The 22,442-nt window shown below is 38.3% G+C and overlaps 1 protein-coding gene across 5 annotated transcripts; it reads right to left on the reverse strand.

The window, feature by feature from the left end:
* Positions 1 to 1,440: 1,440 nt before the first annotated feature.
* Positions 1,441 to 22,367, reverse strand: LOC148424719 (uncharacterized). 5 transcript variants are annotated; one of them, XM_088414041.1, is made up of 11 exons: positions 22,211 to 22,367; positions 18,102 to 18,470; positions 15,945 to 16,064; positions 10,525 to 10,581; positions 7,959 to 8,105; positions 7,676 to 7,843; positions 7,190 to 7,318; positions 6,516 to 6,864; positions 4,870 to 5,590; positions 3,437 to 3,469; positions 1,441 to 3,158 (listed from the first exon to the last, which is right to left on the reverse strand). In XM_088414041.1, exons 1-10 carry the CDS (start codon positions 22,323 to 22,325, stop codon positions 3,437 to 3,439), a joined length of 2,208 nt encoding a protein of 735 aa, XP_088270167.1. In that variant the 5' UTR covers positions 22,326 to 22,367; the 3' UTR covers positions 1,441 to 3,158. The 5 variants fall into 5 exon arrangements, with proteins under 5 accessions (XP_088270167.1, XP_088270168.1, XP_088270165.1 ...); XM_088414042.1 differs by lacking the exon at positions 3,437 to 3,469 and having other exon boundaries at positions 7,190 to 7,303; XM_088414039.1 differs by lacking the exon at positions 3,437 to 3,469.
* Positions 22,368 to 22,442: the final 75 nt, after the last annotated feature.

Genomic DNA, 22,442 nt, shown 5'->3' on the forward strand with positions numbered 1-22,442 from the left:
TGCATATTACATTGGGCAACTGTTTATTCCAGACTACAGTACAGTACATGTATTCATCTGCAATTCCATTTTATTTACTTATTTTGGAAAAATAATTGTGAGGACTAGTTTTTTATTTTTTTATTCACTTGTTACATTGATTTCCCAAATTGTAACCGATAACCTAGAGCAGGTGGGCAATTCCGGTCCTTGAAGGCCAGTGTCCTGCATGTTTTCTAGTTTTCGTTCTAAAACACACATGATTCATGATTAGGATTATTTTCAAGCTCCAGCAGAGCTTGTTGATTAGCTCCTGCTCGCTCCGGCCTTCTTGTGTGGAAGTTTGCATGTTCTTCCCAAGCATGCGTTGGTTCCCTCTAGGTACTCTGGCGTCCTCCCACATCCCAAAAACATGCTTGGTAGGTGTATTGGGCACTCTTAATTGTCCTTTTTAGTGACTGGGTGCGTAAATTGTTGTTCGCCTGTGTGCCCTGCAACTGGCTGGCAACCAGTTCAAGGAGTCCCGCACCTATACACTGCATCCCTGACAGTTCTTCAGACTGCTTCAAGATGCCTTTAGAACAGTTACCAATGCCCCACTAAAAAAGGAGATGTTTGGGCATGCAGTTTCATTTTCATGATTCTCACCATTTTCCTTGATTTAACACACACTAGTTTAGGTATCTAAAATCATGAGGCGTGCAAAGCTCAACACTACCAAATACATGCTCAAACGACTTTCCAAAGATATCCGAAGCTGAGCAAGCAGAACCGTTGTGTGAGTTTTACTCCAGCTGTGTATTGAAGAATGGCAGCCTGTTACTGCAACAATGGACAAAGCTATGAGTCATACTTGGCATTGCTTCCTTGGCAAAAATATAAATCAAATGATATTTCAACATCGTGCAAGATTCTATCTAAATCAGCCTATTTGACAAGTTTGTGTTTACTATAAATGAGTAAAAACGGTGACCTTCAACCTGTTGACCAGGTAAGGTTAATTTCAATTTTGTTGACTTTCCTTCATTTAAAGTCCATGATTTAAAGTCAGAACTAGTGTGCACTCGTAGAACAAGTCTCACTCGTCATAACTTTGTCCACTATTAGTGAAACTTCTGACCCAATTTTCTGTTATTACAAATTACTTACATTAAGTGCTGTGTTGCATTCGTAGGACTACTAGACACAAACTGTAGGTGCTTCAAAGTATCATGAAGTGGTCTCTCAATTCCTACTAGTGTACAGAACGTTCACATCCGGAAGCAGTCGAAGTTAAAAAAAAAAAAAAAAAAAAACAACTTTAAAAGTGAAACACATTTGTTCTACTAGTATCTATCTACAGGTAAAAATCATTTTTTGTGCATGACACACTTTACAATATATTGTACTGTACTCTTAAAAAGGCACATTCTGTATTTACTGTGTGAGTGCGCACGCTATGACAAAGGAAAACCTCAAGAATCCAATTTTCACTGTTTTTATTTGGGAATGTAGCCTCACTTACACAGAAGTCAATACATGCTACTGTTTCATTAAAAGGGACTTAAATAAATTACACTGAGTATACATGATGAACTAAATTTGGGTCATGTTAAGAGTCTATTCAGCAGTATTAGTTCAAACCTTTTGATGCATGTGTGATGCATGTTAATGCATGTGAAACCTTTAACACACGGGAGAGTTTTCAATTTGGATGCCTTTGGAAGGAAAGCGAACCCCTAAACTTACCTGAAAATGTATTCCCCCACAGCATTGCTATTCACTGATTGTGTTTTTTTTTTTTTTTTTTGTGGAATCTCCGGTGGCAGCAAATTTATCATGGAAGTATATCTGTGCCATTTGAGTTTCGGTTTATAAAACTGATATTTTTGTGCCGTATGAGTTACAGTTAGAATTTAAAAAACTGATTTTGCATGATTACATTTTGAAATTATTTTAAGAAAATGAAATCAAAAGTCAAATTATAACACAGATGGCAGAAAGAAACATGCTCCAACACAAAGTTTATTAAAAAAAAAAAAATCTGTTAAAACAACATTTAATTCATCCTGTGGTATTTTTGTGATGTCTGAGTCTGAATTTCTAATACTGTTAATAAAATAAAATCAGTGACCAAACTTGTGGCGTTTTTTTGCCATTCAAGTTCGTATTTGAAGTTTAAGATGTAAAAATTCAGGGATAGAATGAAACCTTTATTGTTAGAAATTCAAATTCAGACTTAGTTGGCTGAATATATACCACTCACAATTAGTTAGGGACATTGTTATTGACATAAGTGCATGCACACTGTACACAATGAGACCATTTTGTTTAAAACACGAAAGGAGGTGTCTATCATCCCTATACGATTCCCTCCCTACCCTGAAAATCTCTGAAGTGTAACAAATACCGTATGTATGAATTCCACTAAGTCTCTCACAATATTCCTAACTTATTGTGAGCAATACACTTTAACAAAGCTGATGCTGAGGAACTATGTTGGTGTGGGGAGGAGAAGCATTAAAGTCAGGCCATAGTGATGTCTAATGCAAAAATAAGTCTTTGCCGCTTTCTTGTGGCATCTATAAGGAATCACAAAACTTTATGTGGTTGTCAATTGAGATTATTAATGGAGCTGAGGCTTCTGCAAATATTTTTTTTTGTTATTGTGTAGCCTATGTCAATATGTACGACAGTATGTCAATATCTATAAAATGTTTCTATAGCCTGTTATTTGGTAGTTACCATGCAGTTATCATCACATACATAATACATACTCTCAACTTTTCAATGTACAGTAGTTGTCTCACCAAACAGAAATGAATGTGCTCATTGTGCCAGAGGCATAAAGCTACTTTCACTGTTTTCCATCCCCCTTTAAAAGAAGTCTGGTCACTGGGGTGGTCCTACCAAGAGGGACTTTCCAGGTCACACACCAACCTCACAATAGTCTAGCTCAGACGTATGCTTGGTGACTGGTGACACAGACGAAGCACCGATGACATCAGCAGTTTAGTTTAAATGCATATCATCTATGTCGCCATTCAAATGTACCAGTTACAGTGAGCCTTTTATCAGCTCACACGTACATTCTGTAGCTCCCATTGAATCACATGGTCGTACAGTCCGTCCCTTCCAAGCGCTGAGGCTCTTTTAGCCAATCAAACGATGAGGGAATCCCTGCTGAGAACAGTCCCCTGCTGAGGATGAAAAGAGTACAAGTCAGTTTATTTAAAAATATCGAGATGAATAGAGACAGGCCAAGGTTAGGTCACACAGGGTTATTGTAGTAAAGCAGAACCTGGGAAAACTACACTTCAACTTTTGTCATTACCATTCAAAGCCACTTCTTGAGGCAAATATGGTAAATACAGTACCATTTAGACAGGATCTTTGATATTGAAGAGAGTTTTGCCCAACATTGTAAGAGGGAGAAGTTAAAAGGTGTGGGGATTAGATGGAGAGCTGAAAATTCTACCTAGTTTTCATTCGGGAAGCATGCGAACCTGACCTGTAAAGGTAAAAACTTTAATGGAGAGCAGTGTTTCCCGTGTCAAGGCACATGTTTTACATATACTGTATTGGGAAGACTGTCACGGGATACCAATGGAAAAAAAATGTCACGTCACATAAATGCTATGTACAATGAGCACATACATACTATATGCAGTAAAGGTCCTAACTAATCTCCAGTAAGCATTGAGCATTGATTTATACAGTTTGAATGTTGCTGGTCTGTGCGTGTTAAATTAGAAGTCGTTTTGAAAGTTTACAATCACTGTAATAAAAATATTAATGTCCATTAGCCTTTTAATGGCATTTCACACTTAAGTAATTATGAACCGAGTGGATTTAGATTAAATAAGGTGGTTTGGTTGAATATTTATATGTTCAAATATAAAATGTTCACTGGTTTAATTTTATGTGCACTCTATGTGTGAGTTTTACAGTAAACCTCAACTGGGAGTGACAAATAAACAGCATGATGAAATTACATTGCTTTTAATTCGGAGTGTGAGACGTGATACGTGTGAGCAAGCTTCTTTTTATTTCCTCAAATGTGAACTGTCCCTTGCGAATAATTTTTTAAAAAGTATGTCTTGAGACATTTAAAATTGAAGTGTGAGAGGAGTAAAACTACAGTTATTCTCCAAATATAAGATGCCTTTTTTCACAAAAGTGAAGGTCAAAAGTATGGGTACATTTGAGAAACTTTAACTTTTAACATACAGATGTTACGGGCATTATTTTCAATAAAAGAAGTGAGCAGACTGAACCACCGTCCGAGTCCATCCTTCTTCACATACAGGAATATTATTCACTTTCAAGAAGAAAGTGATTCTTGCAGCAGAGCAGATTGCAAACCATGACGGCTGCTACATGGTTTGGTTAAACGGCCCTCGCACGTCAATCTAGGGTGGTGCCTGTCGCTGACCAAAAAACATAATGAGGAAGTACAATAAACGTTCACATTTATTTCAACAGAATTCTTACTGAAACTCGCTGCAAGGATCGCTTTGCGCCCCAGTTGCTCAGTAACCCCCCCCTCCAAGCGACACACAGCTCTGTCTCAGCACTATGCTCGCAACAAATCAATAACTTACGGATATAAATACAAGAAAATACGAAGAAATTTACAAAGATGAGATTTATTCTGTTTTGCTACAGTTTTTAAATTGTCGACAAACTGCATCCTATACACGGTGACATAGAAAATGCCAGAATTTAACCCTAAAACTAAGGGTGTGTCATACACACAGGTGTGTCCTTTAACTGGGGAATTTCAATATTTGCAAAATGTCATCTCTGTGTCGCAGATTTTCACTTTGTCAGTGGCTCTGTAACCAATCTTTGTCTCCTACCTCCTGCTAGTTAGAAGCGTCAGCATCCGTACCAAAAAATAGAACTCACCACTTTCCGGACCTTGTCTCTGGTCTCCCCTCGCCGACTGAGTGGGGAAGGAGCAGGAGGTGGCGGAGAGCGAGTGCGCGCTGTAGGTGGCCGTGGAGAGGGCCTGTTTCTCTCTACATCCGAGTAAGGCGCCAGTGAATCAGCTTCGGGTCTATTGCTAGGCGACCTGCTACAGTGCCGACCGGAATCCCCGCTGCTCTTTTTCGAACTTCCCTTTGAGGGTGTGTCTGAATCGTCCTCTCCCCGGGTGCCGCTCTTCCCGTGGTTGACTCCTCGTAACTTAGCTTTACGCTCCAACAGGCTGTTCAGGAATGTGCTGTCATAGTCTCTCTCTTGAGAAGAAGTTGATGGCCGACTCACAAGGGGAGGGGGTGAGACAGGGCGCTCATTGGCCCAAGTGCCCGCCCTTTTTTTAGGGGATGGTAGTGGACTTATATTATATCCGTTTTTCTTCTTTCTTCTGGATCGGTCTTCATGGTCACTGCAGTCTCCATGCTCATTGTCCTCATGGTAGTGGTGCTGCGGTGGATCGCGGCGGTACGAAGGATATCGGCTGAACTCCCGATGCTCTGGCTCATTGTCTTGGTCGTCCCGTTTTTCTGCTTGCCTGCGACCTCTTTGTTTGTATGTGGCAGCAAACTCTTCCAGCTCATCCAGCGAGCCGGTCCGTCCAGTAGTTTGATAGGTCTTTCTTTCCAGGTGTTCTGATCGAGGGTTCCATCTGCGAAATTACAAGATCATGCCAAAGCAGGACATGAAAAGATATAGATCGATAAAATCAGATACTAGATTTTGGGCTGAAATGAAATCGCTAGCCGAAATCAATATCGGATCAGGACAAACCTACTAGGCAGGTGACCCAGGTGACCAGGTTGAGCATATCAGAAAGAACATCAAAATTTCCACTGAATTAAAGCAAAGAGTGCTTCAAAAAATGTGTATTTTTTTTATATACTATTTGATTGACATTGCCATTAGTTTTTATAAAATACAGTATTTTTCTCATGAAAAAAACATATTATAATATGTACGACATACTGTATTATTGTGGTCTGTTTTTTTCCTCTGAGACTATAATGTGTTAACCCTTTACTGGGCACAGTGGCAACTTTTGGCCGATAGTCTAAAAAGGCAAAAACGGCCTTTATTAGGCACACCTTTTTCTATTTTTAAGTCCTAAACAGACAGGAATTTTCAAGATTTTAGAGAAATACAGGGGTACCTTAGAATTTAGGCAATGTCGGTTAGGGACGCTTTCAGCCCTTTTGCCTGTTAGCCTATGGGCCGAAAGTGACCACTGTGCCCAGTAAAGGGTTAATGGCATTTCCATTCATTTTATAGTGGAAAGATAGCTTCAGATACAAAAATTATGAGTTATGAAGATCGTCAAAAAACAAATGAAAGTTATATTTTAAGGCACCACTGTATGTTGAAGTGAAGGGAGGCGCTTCAATTAGTTGGGCCATAGACTTGTTTAATTCAAAAGAGTGTTTTGCCGCCATCTTGTGCTATCTAAAGATAATTACATATTTTTGTGTACATGCATCAATTACTCAAGGTTAGAAATTCCTGAAATTTCACCTGAAAACCTAACATCCATGACTTATTAAGAGTAGTGCATTAGATTCAGGTTTACCTAGCCGTACCTGTTGTGATGGTTTTCCCCACTGTGGTTCTGCTGTCGAGCACCCCGTATGTGCCTGTGAGATTGGGAAGAGGAAGGAAGGTCATCACTGTAGCGGCGTGGCGGAAGAGAGTCCTCTGCACGTCGACGGGGCTCTATCTCAGAGTCCTCGCGATATCGCTGGGGTGAAGAAGTAGGGTCATCACGGAAATGCTGGGGCTCTGGGCTACGGTTGTTCCGATAACGTCTGGGTTCTGGTTGAGGATGCTGATCCGGGATGGGAGGGAGAGCTTTCTTCTGGACCTTCTGGAATGTTTGTCGGAAAGCGGTTTCTCCTTCATGGAGGGAACTCAGCTCAGACACACCGGAGGCTGGATTGGTGCAAAGCAATGGATGGCTGAATTAAAATTACAATCAATCACATTTTAATATTAGATCAAATACATGAAAACAGAGAGACAAATATGAGGGCTTAAACATGTTTGATGAGGGATGCTTAAAACATGCTGCAGGGCAAGCAGTCGTGCAAGCTTGATCTCAGAACTACCGTAAAGGCAGAATTGTTGAATCCAGGAAAACATGCAAGCCAGAGATGAGTATTCCAACATGAGTGTCTGATGATTACATGCGCATGCTAAACAATTTTTTGATTGCTTAAGGAGAGCAGAAGCCACGGGATGGGTTTCTGAAGCTTACACTGGTGACTGGTGGACCTGGCAGGGTTGAAGTGAGCCAGTTGGTTTTCTACATACTGTAGAACCCTGAGATTGTCCTGGTCCTGAGGTGACGGCAATCGGTAGGGAGCTCCTACTGCATGCATCGGAACTAGACATAAACACTGTATCCCATCAGTACTAAGTATTGCTTTATTCCTACATGAAAGACTATGCTTTTGCTTGTCTTCATTATAAATGCTGTGTTCAAAAGAACATGCCACCACACTACTCAGAAAAAAGCTGGAGCTATTAGGCTTTGAGGTCACAATTCAAGTTGAGCCTAATGTGTACTATGACCTTTACTGGTTAAAAATAAATTGACCATCTCTAAATGTTCGAATGCATGTCAACTTAAGTTCACCTTTAATGGTTCTAGTACATCTTAGATTCACCCTGAAACATCAATATCCCTACTGTTCGAGTAATATAGGATAATGTCAATAATCTATTCATGTGCATGACTTACCTGCTGTGATTAGAGTTCCATCTGAAGGAGGAACAGAAGACAGCTTTTCCACTAGGGATGGTGGTGCAATAGGCACCATGGCTGGAACGCCAGAAACAAAATAAGGCGGGTACACAGGTGTCTGCAGGCTGGAGGTGCACGTCTTTATACCCTTCCCTGCTTCGTACACTACAAAATCAAAAAATAACATGAGGTGGTAAAATGTCTCGAGGAACACATGAGTGTTCCATATTGTTGTTTTTGATTTGTCTGTCTGTGTGTGTTTGTACTGTACTGTGCTCACAATGCTTGGGACAGCAGCATGTGTCTGGGCAGCAGCAGCAGCTCACGTAGCAGCAGCAGGAGTGAGGACAACACTGACACCAGCACACGCCAACCAACAAAAGAAATAATACACTGCCCAGTGCTACGGCTGCCACAAACACCCATTCTGAAAACAAAAAACAAAAAAAGAAATACCGTATTTCTCAGAGTACAAATTGAGTTTACTTTTTCCTAATTTTCATCCCTGGATTTTTTTGAATAACATTAATTCAAATGTGAAAGACGTAATATGTCATTTACAAGGCTAAAAATAAATATGTATCCCTTTAATTCAATGTAGTATGCATCCGTCTTAAGAGCGTTTGTACAGAACATGGCAAAAATGCACTTTTGTCAAGCACCACCAAATTGCCTCGTTGTTGTCAACAATGAGGCTGCGTGGATCATTTTATAAGCGGACTTTGACGCATTATGAAAAGTTATCAATATAGTATGATTTACTGTAGTAGTATCAATACATTATCGGGCCACCCCAAGTTCTGACTCAAACCTGGGAACATAGTCGAAACCACTTGTCTCCTCCTAAAGTTCTCTGTAAAGTGGAACAGAAAATATTGCCAGCTATGACCAAGTGGTTAAGGTCATCTGCCATTGGGGGGGACCTGGATTCAAGATTATCCTACTGTTGTAGTGTCATTGAGCAAGACTCAATAACAACTCCTACCCAAGTAATGGATCAAATGCAGAGACATATAAAAATGATTCCATTACGTACATAACACAGCTGTGAAGACCTATGACAACCTATGACTTATTTGTGTGATACTAGGCCACTAGGCCATGTTCCTTCAAAAGGACACGTGACGATATGTTGCCATTTTTAGCTTATCAGAACATACTGTATGCCAACGTAGCACTATATTTGTATACAAGAAAAAAAAAAGAAAAGCCAGTTTTCTCTAATATGGTATGTCACCTTTATGACAAAGGACGGTAGTCACTTCATTTTCATCCAAAAATTACCAAGAACAAACAAACAGTTGAGGAGAAATGAAAAAAGAGAAGGTATTCATTCTACCAGTACTGTACTTTTAGTACAAAAATGTTTGGTGCTGATGATGATTACAACTTCATTCAGCAAAGCAGATAACCTCCATGTCGACACAATGTCTCTGGAGTGGAGGCAGAAAGGGAAGGAGGGGGCTGATAAGGACATTCTAACTATGTGAAATCAAGGACAACAATATCGTTTTAAACACACACATGCACAGAGAGGAAACCTGATTTAGCTTCAGGAAGGAAAGGAATAGTTCACGCTGCTGTTTCAACAAATCCATTTGTAATGGGATCTCATTAACAAACATTACCCCACACACATCCACTCCAAAGATAGGCTTCCAGTAACCATTCTTCGTGACCCAATAACTCCATGTCATGTTGTCAGCCACATCTACACAATTGGGCCACAAACAGCACAGTAACGTGATTACTTAATATGGAAGGGGGAACTTACTGTCACATAAACAAAAGCTCCTCCCTGCAGATTGCTCTGTTTGTACTGGCGCATTTCAAACTGAGATAGCATGCAAGCTGCAAACATAAATACACCTTGAATGGCCATAATAGCTTCCAGCACAGCTCATCTGGGAGTTAAGCAACAAAAGTCAGAGCCGATTCAAGTGGGAGCCTTAAATAGTTCTGAAAAATGTATCCACAAATGGACTTAATTCACTATTTATTTGATTAGAGTTCATCCGACATTTTACACCAAGTTTCCCCTTAAATGTCCAATATTACTTTTTGCAAAGGACAACCAACGTAAGACGAGCTCATTCATACAGTGTGTCTTTCAAAAGATCCAATTTGGATCCAATGCCTTTCCTGCATCACTGGATAAACTGTATTGAATGGTACTGAATAAAAACATGGGAAGAAAATCTCATCTCTGTCATGGTAACTACAGTTTAGACCACCTGATTGAACTAGAGAAGCTATATTGAATTCATTTTTTGACAGCAAATCGATCATCTATGTCAAATTAGTCAACTATTTTATTTATTCGGTAATCGTTTCGAGCCAAGTTCAAGTTCAAATTGCCAACATTCTCTGATTTCTTTAGTCCATGAAAGTAGATTGCTTATCTTTTGCTTTTAATCAAAATAAGACAGAGCCAGCAACTGAAAATGTTCAAAATGTTTGTTGAATACATTTTCAATAAATGTTGTGTGATATTGCTCAATTGTTGATTAAGTTTTTTTTTTTTTTTTTTAATTATGAGGCAACACCAAATAAACATCAATCATTTGTTAAATGTTAAATGTATTGTAATGTATTTTCCGATTATGGGATTGATTGATGGAATATTGATGGATGAATTCATCCTTAAGGTATTCAATAAGCAACAGCCCTAGATTGAATGATAACTTGCTATCCCGTACTGGAACCAATACAATCAATGACACATGTCTACCGAACATTCTTATTTGCGCAGTAAATGTGAGAACAGAAGTAAAGTGTACTGTGCAATTAGTGTTAGTAAGAGTGAAAGGAAGCAGGTGAAAATGGGGGGTACATTATGCCCCTACCTGGCATAATCTTCAATTCAAAGTCAGGAAGCAGATCTTCAGGCACACCTGAGAAACCTGGTGAGAGACAGAGCACAGGTGAAGAGCAGAGGAAAGGGAATGAGATGGAAGTAACCAAGAAAATTGCATCAAAGAAAGTTACTGGTGCAGCAGCATGCATGAAGACAATGAGAAATATAATGCAAGCAGTTGAACACAAGCACTTTATTAGGTACACCTGTACAAGGCTTTGGGATCCAATAAAAAAGGAGGCAACAGTTAAGAAAGCTATCTTAGATTCTTCTGATTTGTTTTTCCTGTTTTTGAAATGTTTTGAATTTGTTGTATTCTTTTTTTTATTAGTTTATCTTGTTTAAACTGTAAATTGTTGCCTTTCTATAATTACATACAATATGTATGATTGTATTTTATAACTACTGTATGTGGTGCACTGTGAGTTGTCTGGGGCCATCACTGGAATAATGGTAATAGTAATGCAGTATTAATGACCACATATTAATGAAATGCTACTGAAAGTGTTTTTTTTTCTTTTTTGTTCACATACTCCCATGAAATGATTTATCTTTCACACAACAGCTGAAATACCTAACAGAAAATGATTAATAATATTGCTCCTTAAAAGGACGCACCCTTTTGAAATTTTGGTATGTTCTCAATCATCAATTTGATGTGGATAATCTATGACTTAAATTAAGTCTGTCAAAAAGTGTTTTATTTGTATAAAAATCTTCACTCGTGTGTGTGCGTGTGTGTGTGGTCATCCTGAAGTACAGTACGTCCCTGACAGTCCTGCAAGTAAGATCTACCTGTGAAAAGTGCTACAACAGTTTATTAAAATGTCCCTTTTTACTCTAATAACACAATGACACTGAGCAGATTTTTTTTATAGTGGCTAAATGTGAAGAAAATGTCCAAAAGCTAATATGCTTTTTTTTTTTACTTTAATATACAGTATTTGTAAAGGCATTGGATCACATTGGCCAGCAGGGGTAAATAATGCAGCTGGAGTTCACAGACACAGATAAAAAAAAATGTGAGTGCATCAGAGTGGCAGTGAAATAGGATCAGCATGCACCATTCCAATCTCATTTCAAAAAAGATTAACTCAAAATGTAATCAAGGGAAAGAAGTCTGGGATTCTCTGCTCAGGCTTCTACCTTCGCGACCGGGGCAGCTAATGAATGGATGTAATCAAAGATGATTGATTCTTTGATTCATAAGAAAATCGTCAGGTGCAGTGGAGGTTGTTATTATTACATGCAAAATTCAAAATATCAAATGTAGTAGTTAACTCTTAAAAAGCTTGTGAAGAAACACTCTGAAACTTGGCTGTCTTGGATGGAGCATTCCATTTATCAATAGAGAAAAAGTTTCTGGCATGTCCCTATTAGTTACTTAAAAAAATGATAGTGTTTTAATTCTTTTGATTACACAACTCACACGAAGTAAGGAACAGTTTCCTTTTGGCGGAACTTCACAATGACACTTTAATGGGCAATAATCTTTACAATTTAACTCCATGTGAGTAGTTAACATAAGTGTGCCAAAAACTTGATTGACATAAAACTCAATATTCACATTTACGATGATCTAGAATCTAAATAAGATGCATTTTTTTTCAGATCTATTCCATAAATTAACACTTTCAACAGGCACGTTTGCTTTTTGTTGGTTCTTATCTGGGATTTTTCCAAATCACTTGTGCCTCTCAGATTATAACATCCCTTTCTTTTTCAAAAAACTGCTGACTGTTTTCACAGAGTTGATTGTTATATGCTTTATACATTATTGTGCTGTTTCGAATTCAAGCAAGTAAAATAAGCAAGTTTAATTTCGTGAATAATGAAATTAGTTGGTTCTGTGTATTTTCAATGTCTGATCATGCTTAGGTTTTTTTGTATCTTGAAGACAGGCATAGACACATAGTGCTTGTTTAAAAGTATTGCCCCATATCTCTACACAGTAGGTAAGGCATGAGCATGGCATGGCAATTACCGGTACTTTTTTAAGAAATCCTTGTTTTTTTTAAATACCAATGGCTTCAGATATTTTTCTTTTAACATGTTCAATATGTGGTTTCCAACTCAGTTTTGCATCAATTATTACCTAAAATATTTTAATTTCATTTACTCTTTCTATTGCAATTGAGTCGACTGTGATTTTGACTTGGTGTTTAATTTTTTGTGTGCCAAAGATGATAAACTTGAAAGAGAGTAGCAGTTGTGATCCACATACTGTTTTTGTGGCAAAAGGAATTTTCCCTACAATTCAAAACGTCATAAAAGTATGAAAAAGAGACACTGTAATATCTCAATTTGTCATTCTCTCTTGCAAAGCACACTGGAGTAGATCTTTGCACATCTAAAGATTGAAGTGAAAGCACTGTCAATCAAATCATTTTGAATCCAACAAAGCTTTGAATCAAAAATCAGTTCCGGATCGAATCGTAAAGCCCAAAATCCAAATCGAATCAAATACCGGGAAAGTCAAAGATGATCACAACTAGTAGTTCATAAATAACTCAGAAATTAATTTGTTCTCAGGTACAAATGCAACATACTGTCTTATGTCAAGTCTATGTAGGGCTTGCCAGATAAGTAAGATCAGCATCATACCAAAGGTAGGTTCTCGTAAGCATCTGAAGCAGAGAGAAAAGTGACAAAGCGGCAAAGTTAGTGATAGTGATGCCTAGCTTGGTCCCAGCTGACAGTTGTCATACCACAGCCTTTCAGAGATGCTTAAGTGATCTTTTCTGCCATTGAAAACAAACAAAAAACAAAACCAGTAGGAATGTTGGGAATCGAATGAATAAATGATGGGGAAAATCTACTGTATCTGTTTTTTTTCTAACGACAATCTGCCTATATGGAATTCTAAGACCGACTCCTGCTTCTGTTACAGGCTGGTGGATGACTCAGCTTGAAATCATTTCAAATATGTTGCTTGCACAACTGAAGGACATGGGATTTGTACACTAATACAAACGCTACAGCCGATGGATAGATGAACTGTAAAAAGAGTACTTGAAACATCATGCTGGACTAAATGAATAAATATGTATACCAACCTAAAACTGTTTTGAATGAAGTTATTGTAGGCCAGCAAATCCGGCCCTATAACGATAAATATAAAATCTGATTCGCAAAACAGGCCCAATGCTAATTTTGTTTTAATTACATCAGCAAGCACGAGTGATCCCGAAGGCAACGGAAGGATTCTATTGAAATAATATGTAATTGTTTATCCCCCCTTTTTCAGGCTGGCTTGGTCCCTCTTCCCCACAATATTCTATTTCAATGCAATTTCTTCATTCATGTGTTTATGGATTTATTTGTCTTTAGACAAAACAGTGCTAAACTACATTAGCAGTTCATACAAAGCGGTTCCCAATGATCAACATTAGTTGGGTGACATGGTGTCACCCATCTATTGTATTGCACAGTTCTGACCACTACCCCCTCTGTGTCATGAAATAATCCCCATATTATTGCCAGCGAAGCCATTTGCTCATAAAACAAAGCAAGCACTAAAGCATTCTCAGAGGCCCCAACTGTTGTCATGGAAACAGAAGTGCCTCACATGTCCAGCCCGCAACACTGAAACAAGGAGATACCTTTCCATGATTAGACCCAGTCAGGAAAATCTTCTTGTGTGTATTAACCTGTGATGTGTTGTTGTGATTCTACCATTTTACGATGGCGTCATTCAAATAGCGTTTTCAACTTAAGTCAGTTGCTGATGTGTGTTTTTGTGCATACACATAAGTCCTCAAGTGCCCCTCAGACAAAAGGTTCAGTCTCAGAATAAATGAGATGACCAAGCCTCTCAACTGTTGCTATAGTAACGCTTGGAATTGCACATAAATTGAGTACAATGTCACTGTAAAGTGAAACAAACCGCACACAATTGAACTGCAGACGCTGCTGTCACACACGACACAGGTACAAGTGACATCATGTTCAACAGCCTTTAAAGTGAATTCACTTCATTTTACATGTTTTCTACACATGGTAATTGACTTTAATACGATGGTTTGCAACACATGGCTCCAGGGCCGTACAGCTCTTTTATTCTTCTGCTGTGGCTCGCAATGATTTTGGAAAATAATGAACACTTCAACGAAATATAAAAATACAGTAGTTTGCTGGTTTTCTTAAAGTAATAGTGACGGTAAACATCATGGTGTTCTTGTAATGTATTTTAGATGGCAGAGTTAGCTTCTAATTCAATTTTCATCATTGTAAATTAATACTAGCGTCTACAAAATTTTATAGCAGCAAGGAAGGACTCATGCAACAATGTTATTCAAACCAAAATGTGTTTTAGATTTTTAGAAATGTTTTTCCGAGATGACAGCTTTGCATATACTGGTCTTTTCTCTGGGGATTTTGCTTATAACCTGGATTGACTCTCAGATCATAGCTGTGCATTTTTTTTTTAAGTTAATAGCTTGAGTTTCTTGACATCTTAGAAGGTGATGCCAAAGTTTTGACTGGTACCGTAAATACTTTAATGAGGTATTATTTTTCAAATTTGTATCTTAGATTAAATTTTAGATTTAGATAAATTGGAATTGTCCTTAAGACAACTGGACATCTTATTGCATGTTACACATGTGATGAAGTAGAGAATGTTTTTGGTTTGTAGCTGGATCTATTAAACTTGGATTTTAATTCATCAATGAGAGTCTCTTAAAAATAAATAATCTTTTTTTTAATATACAAAGTTATCCTCACTTTAGATGTTTTGTGGCTCTTTTTTTTTCCATGAGATTTTCCATGTGCGATATAACACATTTACATTTTGATTTAAATTCATTTATGACAGAGTTTCTTAAACAGAAATCTTCTTCTGGCTTATATACGGTAAACATGGTTACTGACGCCCGATTTAGTACATCAATACCTTGCTCTTTAACTTCAATTGTAAATTTTGGCTTAACCAAGACTACTTTGGGTTAATTGAAACCAATAAAAAACATATTTTTAATGACTTATTTATTGACCCGATACTTACAAAAAGTAGCAAAAAAATAAATAAATGAAACCAAACAACACCTGACGTTTAATAAAACAAAATAAGTAAGTTGCTATGACAATGGTCCGTGAGTTCTTGAGAAATACCACCACTTGTTATTAAGCAGCTTATTAATGAGGTTTTATTGTTCTCTTGGTGATGAATAGAACCACTTATGAATGCCACATTGTGCAACACTGTCCATTTGGACTCCAGTATTTATTCCTTACAAAAGCCTGAGCAAGCTTGCCAATAGTTCTACTTGGTGAATTAAGTGTGTAATAGGATTTCTACTGCAAAGATGCTAAAGACAGTCGCACAACAACAGACAATAGGACACCGTAAAACATCTGAGTGTGGCACCTCGATTTTTAGGTGGACTAAATAAATTAATAGCACTTTACCCAGAACCAGCAGCTCCACTGAGGCTTCGTTCTGTCCGACCACATCATCAGCGATAACCACTTTGCATGTGTACACGCCGCTGTCTCCCCACTGGACCCCAGCGATGCGTAGGTCTGCCTCTGCAAAACACAAATTATTGATTGAATAATCATTTATCATTTGGGACTTTATCAGGCTGCTAGTGATGAAAAATGATAACAGTATCAGTGTTATGTCCTGTTGGTATTTGTTGTCTGTGGGTTGTTATTGGGGTTTTGTGTTCATTTTTGGTTTGGGGCTTTTGTCGTTGTTTTTAAAATTGTCTTTTTGAATTGCGGGTTTTTGTTCACTAGCTTAAGTTCATGTTTTTGTTCCCTTCATCAACCTGTCCCTGTTAACCTGCTTCCCTTTTCTCTGGCAATCAGCTCCCTGTTCCTATTGTTCCATGTCCAGGTGTTCCTTGTCTGTCTTGTCACTTTTTACTGTGTTTAGTTTCCTGTTTCCTTTCAGGTCTTGTCGGGTCATTGTGGATGTTGCGTCGCTTGTTGCTGTCAGTTCCTCGTCATCCTCCCCTCGAGCTTGTTTGTTTTTGGTCATCTTTATATTAGATTGTTATTTTTGAGTACACCCAGCCTCCCTGCATCTGGGTCCGCATCCTCTCCCAGCATGTTCCATCATGGTAATCCAGTGTTACAATCACAAAGTAGAAATTACAAGTTACTCAAGACATCTCAAGAGTTGAGTACTCATACTGGTGTTGGTCTGGAAAAAAAAAAAAACAAACATCACTAATGAAGACACAGTGATTTTATTAGGGTGCCCCTAGTTCAGTGGTCTCAAGTGGCGATACATTTTACTTGTTTTCTGCAGGTGTCAATAAATCCCATTTAATGCTTTTCAATGTCATGACAGGAAGAGTAGATTTTTCTTTTCAAATTAAAAGTCAATTAAACAGAACTTGAGGCAACGTCTGGCTGAATTGTGTTATCCTTTGCAAAATATTGTATGTTTTATTTTCTTAAGTTTTTTTTATGGATGCACAGTTGTTAATGACACAATTTACCAGCAAACAAGTCAGAAATAAAAGAGATGATGCTATTTGACCTATTTTCTGGAGTTGGTGACTAAAATGTGCTTCGAGGTACCACTATAATGCAGTTCCAAAGTTGATTAAATAAAATCAGGATACTTAGCAAGTGGGTACATCATTTAAACAAGGTTGAGAACCTCTGCTCGAGTTGCTCTATCATTAGGTGAAAAAGCCTGTACGTACAACATTCTACAAGTGTACTGATAAATGTAACTTATAACAACTGGATACCAATTGGATGTCAAGGACACCAAATAGATGTTCAAACAGCTTTCCATAATGTTTTGTATAATTTGGCAAGAGAACTATCCACACAGGACAATACAAGGCAGCTGAGGTTATTATAGGAGAACAGAAATAAAAACAACAGTCAGGAAACGGGTTGTATTCTTGATTTCCTTTTCCTGTTTGCCAAGGAAGCAGGCGGAGCAGAGCGGACCAGACATGCACCGCTTAGTGTGGGCAATTTCTCCTTCAACATGATTCACTTTAGATGTCTAATCTAGGGATCAATCATTTATTTCATTTAACACCGTTCACAGCAGAAAATGCAACTATCCTTGATATGCAGCTTAAGATGCATGAACCAATATGCTCTTATACTAGTAGAACAACTCTGTATTAGAGTATTAGTCGTTTTTTACACTACTGGATGACATTTCTGTATACTAGTAGAACAAATTGGACATGAGAGTACAAAAGTACTACAACTACTACCGCTACATTGTGCATTTTCCCAAGACAAGCCTGTGAATGTTTGCAACTGTCTGCTACAGGTAGGAGTGGTAAAGTGCTATTTACTAACTAGTACAATCTTGTAGCACCACTTGAAGTATTAGTTGCACTCAATGGTCAATGCGCACAATTTTGCATCACAGCGGCATATAGTTGTACGACTAGTGTACAGACATGCAATACAGTAGTAGATTTTTTTTATGTGAGTTATTTTTTTTGTGTGAGTTATTTTCTGTGAGTTCTGTGTGGGTTTTTTAGTGGTAATTACAAGTGCAGCACAGTAGGTTAGCAGAAAGTTTTGAGTCACAGAGTGGTCTCACTAAGGTTAGAAATTCATGAGCGTGGTCCTTACTGTTAATGATGGAAACGTCTCTATTCTTGTAGTACTCTGACAGAGTGATGGAGGATCCAGCCACGGAGGCCACCGTTCGCACTGTGCGGCTGCTGTCAGAGCAATCCAGGTAGTCCTTCTTCCCGTTGTGTTGACCTCCTCCCCCCATCAGTCCGGCTCCTGCTATCCCTCCACTCAGGTTGTCAGAAAAGCTGAAGGAATCCCGTGTGCGGTCCCGGCAGTACGACTTGTAGACCCACTGCACGATCGGCGTTTGGGTGGACACACTGTTGAAGTGGCAGGGCAACACCACCGACTGGAACAACATGGCGTATTTCTTCTCATCTCTTACCAACACGTGAATTCCACAGCAATGCTGCGGGAGGACACCTGTGGCAGAACAAGTGCAATGTTGACTTTTTTTTGTTCAAAACACGGTCTGGATGTGCACAAAAACAAGTTGAGTGGAAAGTGTTTTGAACATTTATTCAATACTAAACATATTTATGAATGGATGTGTCAGTGTACTAGTATGCTCTATGCCCTATCCTTCAAGACAGTTCAGTGCACCAGTTGAATTATTATATAACACAAGTGCCACTAGTGGCACACTACAAAAGGCATTTTTTGAGACTAGTCCCAAGTGTTGACTGTAAACTAGTTTTGACCATAATGAGGAATGGTGCCATTTTCATTTGTCAATGGCAAAATAATTAGAAAATAACATTAAAATCAAACAATGTCCATCCTGTCTGTCAAAGACTTACTCGTGTTCTCGAGATTAGTTTGGCAAAGTGCTTTGCTGTGGCTCACTACATTAGCGTCTTTGCTGTTATTGTTAGCCTTAACAAGAGGGACAGCTGGGCGCTTTGCATTTATGCGGTAGGCTAAACTGAGTTACTTCTGTGGTAAGCAAGCTCCTTTTTACAAAGACTGCATATTACACTACCTTTATTAAAGGTGCTTTTGGTTTAATTTACCATTCATTGCACCGACAACTCTCACATTCGCTTACTTTTTCAAATCATCTGCTCCTGACCCTCACAACGGGACACACAATGACAGCCAATCAGTGGGGCAGCAAAACTGTGCATTACTAGTACTACTCATGAGGCACTAGATTTTAACTAGTTGAGCTCTATATTGTAATTATACTATATATTATATATCTGTATTGTAATATAATCTTCTGGTGACTGGTAGTAGTACACAGCCCTTAAGCTGGAATCCAAGGACATAAAATAAACACAGATTTAGCCTTTCCATAGGCAATCAAAGATAATAAAAAGTTATGTCTAAAAATGAGAAAAGTACAAAACAAAACCCTCTAGCAAACACATAGTTTGATGTGATAAAATCCAAGGCTGCGCTGTAACATGGTCAGCCCTGTTGTTGTTTTCAAGCCTGTGAAGCGCGGCGCTGGAGTCACATGAGGACCAGGAGCTTGAACCCAGCAGTTCAGGAGCAACAGTGACCCCAAGGAGAGGCATGCGAAAGAAACAAGTCACCCCCCCCTCCCCCCAACATCCACACCTACTAACATCTGTGAAAACATGAGTTCCAAGGATCAGGTGTATTAGAGTGTTACACCTCCCTCTTCTGTCTCCCGCTGGATGGGGTCCACTCACATCATGTTCACTTAATTCACACTTAAACATATTCACATCATCATACTACACTGTATTACTATCTTCTTTTTTTTTCAGCAGTTTCACAATTTTATGTGATATTCCCACCATAACCAGATGCGTTAATTAGCACACACTGGTAAATCTGAAAATTCACAGGTCAAATTTGACCTGCAACAGTGTCAGTGTAAACAAACTTTGGAGCATCTGTATAAAAGAATATGTTCACTTTTGTGTATTTGTGTTACTTTTGATGAAAGAGAGAAAGTATCACATTTTGGGGAATTTTATATCATTGCAAAACAACAAAATAGGTTGAATTTTATATGAAAAGTATGTCAAGTGCAACAATAATTTACAATAAGGTTTTATAATGTATATTCTTCAAAGTAGGCACATTTTGTCCAGATAACAGCTTTGCAATTTTTGGTACTTTCTCAGTCTGCTTTGGGATGTGGGTAATGCTTTATGACTTGGAATGACTTTTAGTTTGCAGCTGTGCATTATCAACAGTTAATTGCTTGAAATTCTTGACGTCTTAGTGTGTGTGAGACTATTTGAGTTTATAAGTGTTTCCAAACTTTTCACTGATATTGTTTATACAGTAAATGTCTTTAAGAAATGCTTGATTACTTTTATTTCCATTCACTAAGGGAGAAATCGTATTCCAAACTAAACAAACCAGAGCTTGATAGATGGTATTCTTTCTGAAAGATCCCACTGTATTGGACTCCAAGGCAACAGTTGGTACTTTATCCAGGGATCCCAAGTTGTAAAAGTCAAGTGTACAAAAGAAGCACTATGAAAGGTACATCCCAGTGACAAGACTTTACCTCAAAGCTACACTGATGCAAAGAAAGATAAGAACATCTCTGACTCTCTGACACCCCCCCAATCCCTCCTTGGTGGCATTTTAGAATTGAAGACATGTTTTAAGATCAAACGCAATTGAAAAAAAAATCTAACTGGAAGAGCTTTCTCTTCTAGGAAGTACAGTAAAGACAGAGGACTGATTCTCCCAGGATCAAGAACCCGCTAGACAAGAGCAACAACACTTTATTACTTTCTTGGAACAAAATCCCTCTCAGCAGAGAGGTCATATAAGCAAAAGAGGGAGGTGGGCAGGGGGTTCCTGCTGCAATTTCCAAAGAGGGGCTAAGAATGTTGCAAGGGTGTGGCATAAATATTGTAGTCTTGACTTAAATCATAAAATTTTGTCCTTTTATTGTCTGTGTAAAAAGTATCTTTTTTTTTAAGTATAAATCTTTCTGATGACTTTTTTTAACTTTTACTCACTGCATTAAAAAAACACAGACACTATCTGGACACTTTATGCCCTCAGCTACTTTCACACTGCACTTAACATTTGGCAAAACCTGACAAGTTTGATTGTGTTATGCCACAAATTACAAAATATTCAGTTCAAGAGATGTGGCCCCTTGATGCCAGTTGCAGCAACCAGGTCAAATCAAGCTTGTTCAGTCAACGGCATGGAGAAAATGAAAAATGGAATGACAAATTAGAACGTCCAGTGTACTAGCCTAAAAACACAATCTTTTCCCATTGAAATAGTCTCCATCAAATGTTTTTTCTATTGTAATGCGGACATTTCATTGACATAATGCATTTCCTAGTCCCTAACCCTAACCTTAGCCATCACAACAGATTACTTAACCATAGTTCTTACTTTCACCTCAACCAAAATCCAATTCAAACCTATACTACAAATCTTGATCTCAGAAAAAGGTTGGAACTTCTGGAGTCCACTACAATGGTCCCTACAAATGCAAGAGGTCCCCACAAAGACAGTAAAACCCAGGATTTGGTAACAGAACCAAGCCAATGGCAGCTATGTGATTGTCTAAGAATTTATCCAGCAGCAAATCTGTCCAGTGTATTTTTTTCCATACCTTTATTTTGAGCAAGTGAAACACATTTGTAACCAGTTATTAAAATGCATACTATACACAATTGACAGAGAAATCTTAATTTAACTTTTGTAAACAAATATAATTCGGAATTTGTACTTTTTTTTACATTTACTACGTAAAGGAATTGTGTTTTGACAAAAGTATCTTTACTTGTACTGTACTTACTACAGAGTACTTTCTAAGCTTCCTTTCATTATTTTTCAGTTACCAAAGGAAGGGATCCATATGAACCTGGCCGGAGTCACGCAAATCTTTTAATCCACAACCCGGATTATTGACCCATGATTTAGTTTTAGCAGAAGTCAACTATTGAAGTGGCTGGAAAGAAAACTTCTTGCAAGGTGCGCCACTTGATTTTCAAATCATTGAGCTCGGAGAAGAGGAAAAAGAAAAGAAAAATATATGCACAGGCAAAAAACCTTAAGTAAAACAAACAGTGTCGAGAGAAAACTTTGAATTTGGACAAAAATGCTGACGTAAATTCGTTCTTAAAAACAGTCACTGCATCCATGTCCAGCCAGTGAACCGCACAGCGAGCACTTGTGTGAACCTTCTCTTTCTTTTCACCTACCTGCCAAACAAGCGATCAAGATCCACCACTTCGGTATGAAAAACATGTTCCAAACGGTAGAAGTGAACTTCAGATTATCCAACCGTATATTGCGCTCTATTCTCTTTCGTTTCATTCTCAATGTCACTTGTTTCACTCACACGATCCTGGGATGTCGGTGCACTGCCACTTAGTGACTGGTAGATAACGGGACAAGTGTCAAGCTACTGTCAAATGCGCTCTTCCGGGAAAG

This window comes from Hippichthys cyanospilos, chromosome 4, assembly GCF_059441005.1.
Source record: "Hippichthys cyanospilos isolate Australia breed blue-spotted pipefish chromosome 4, RoL_Hcya_1.0, whole genome shotgun sequence".
Classification (NCBI taxonomy): domain Eukaryota; kingdom Metazoa; phylum Chordata; class Actinopteri; order Syngnathiformes; family Syngnathidae; genus Hippichthys; species Hippichthys cyanospilos.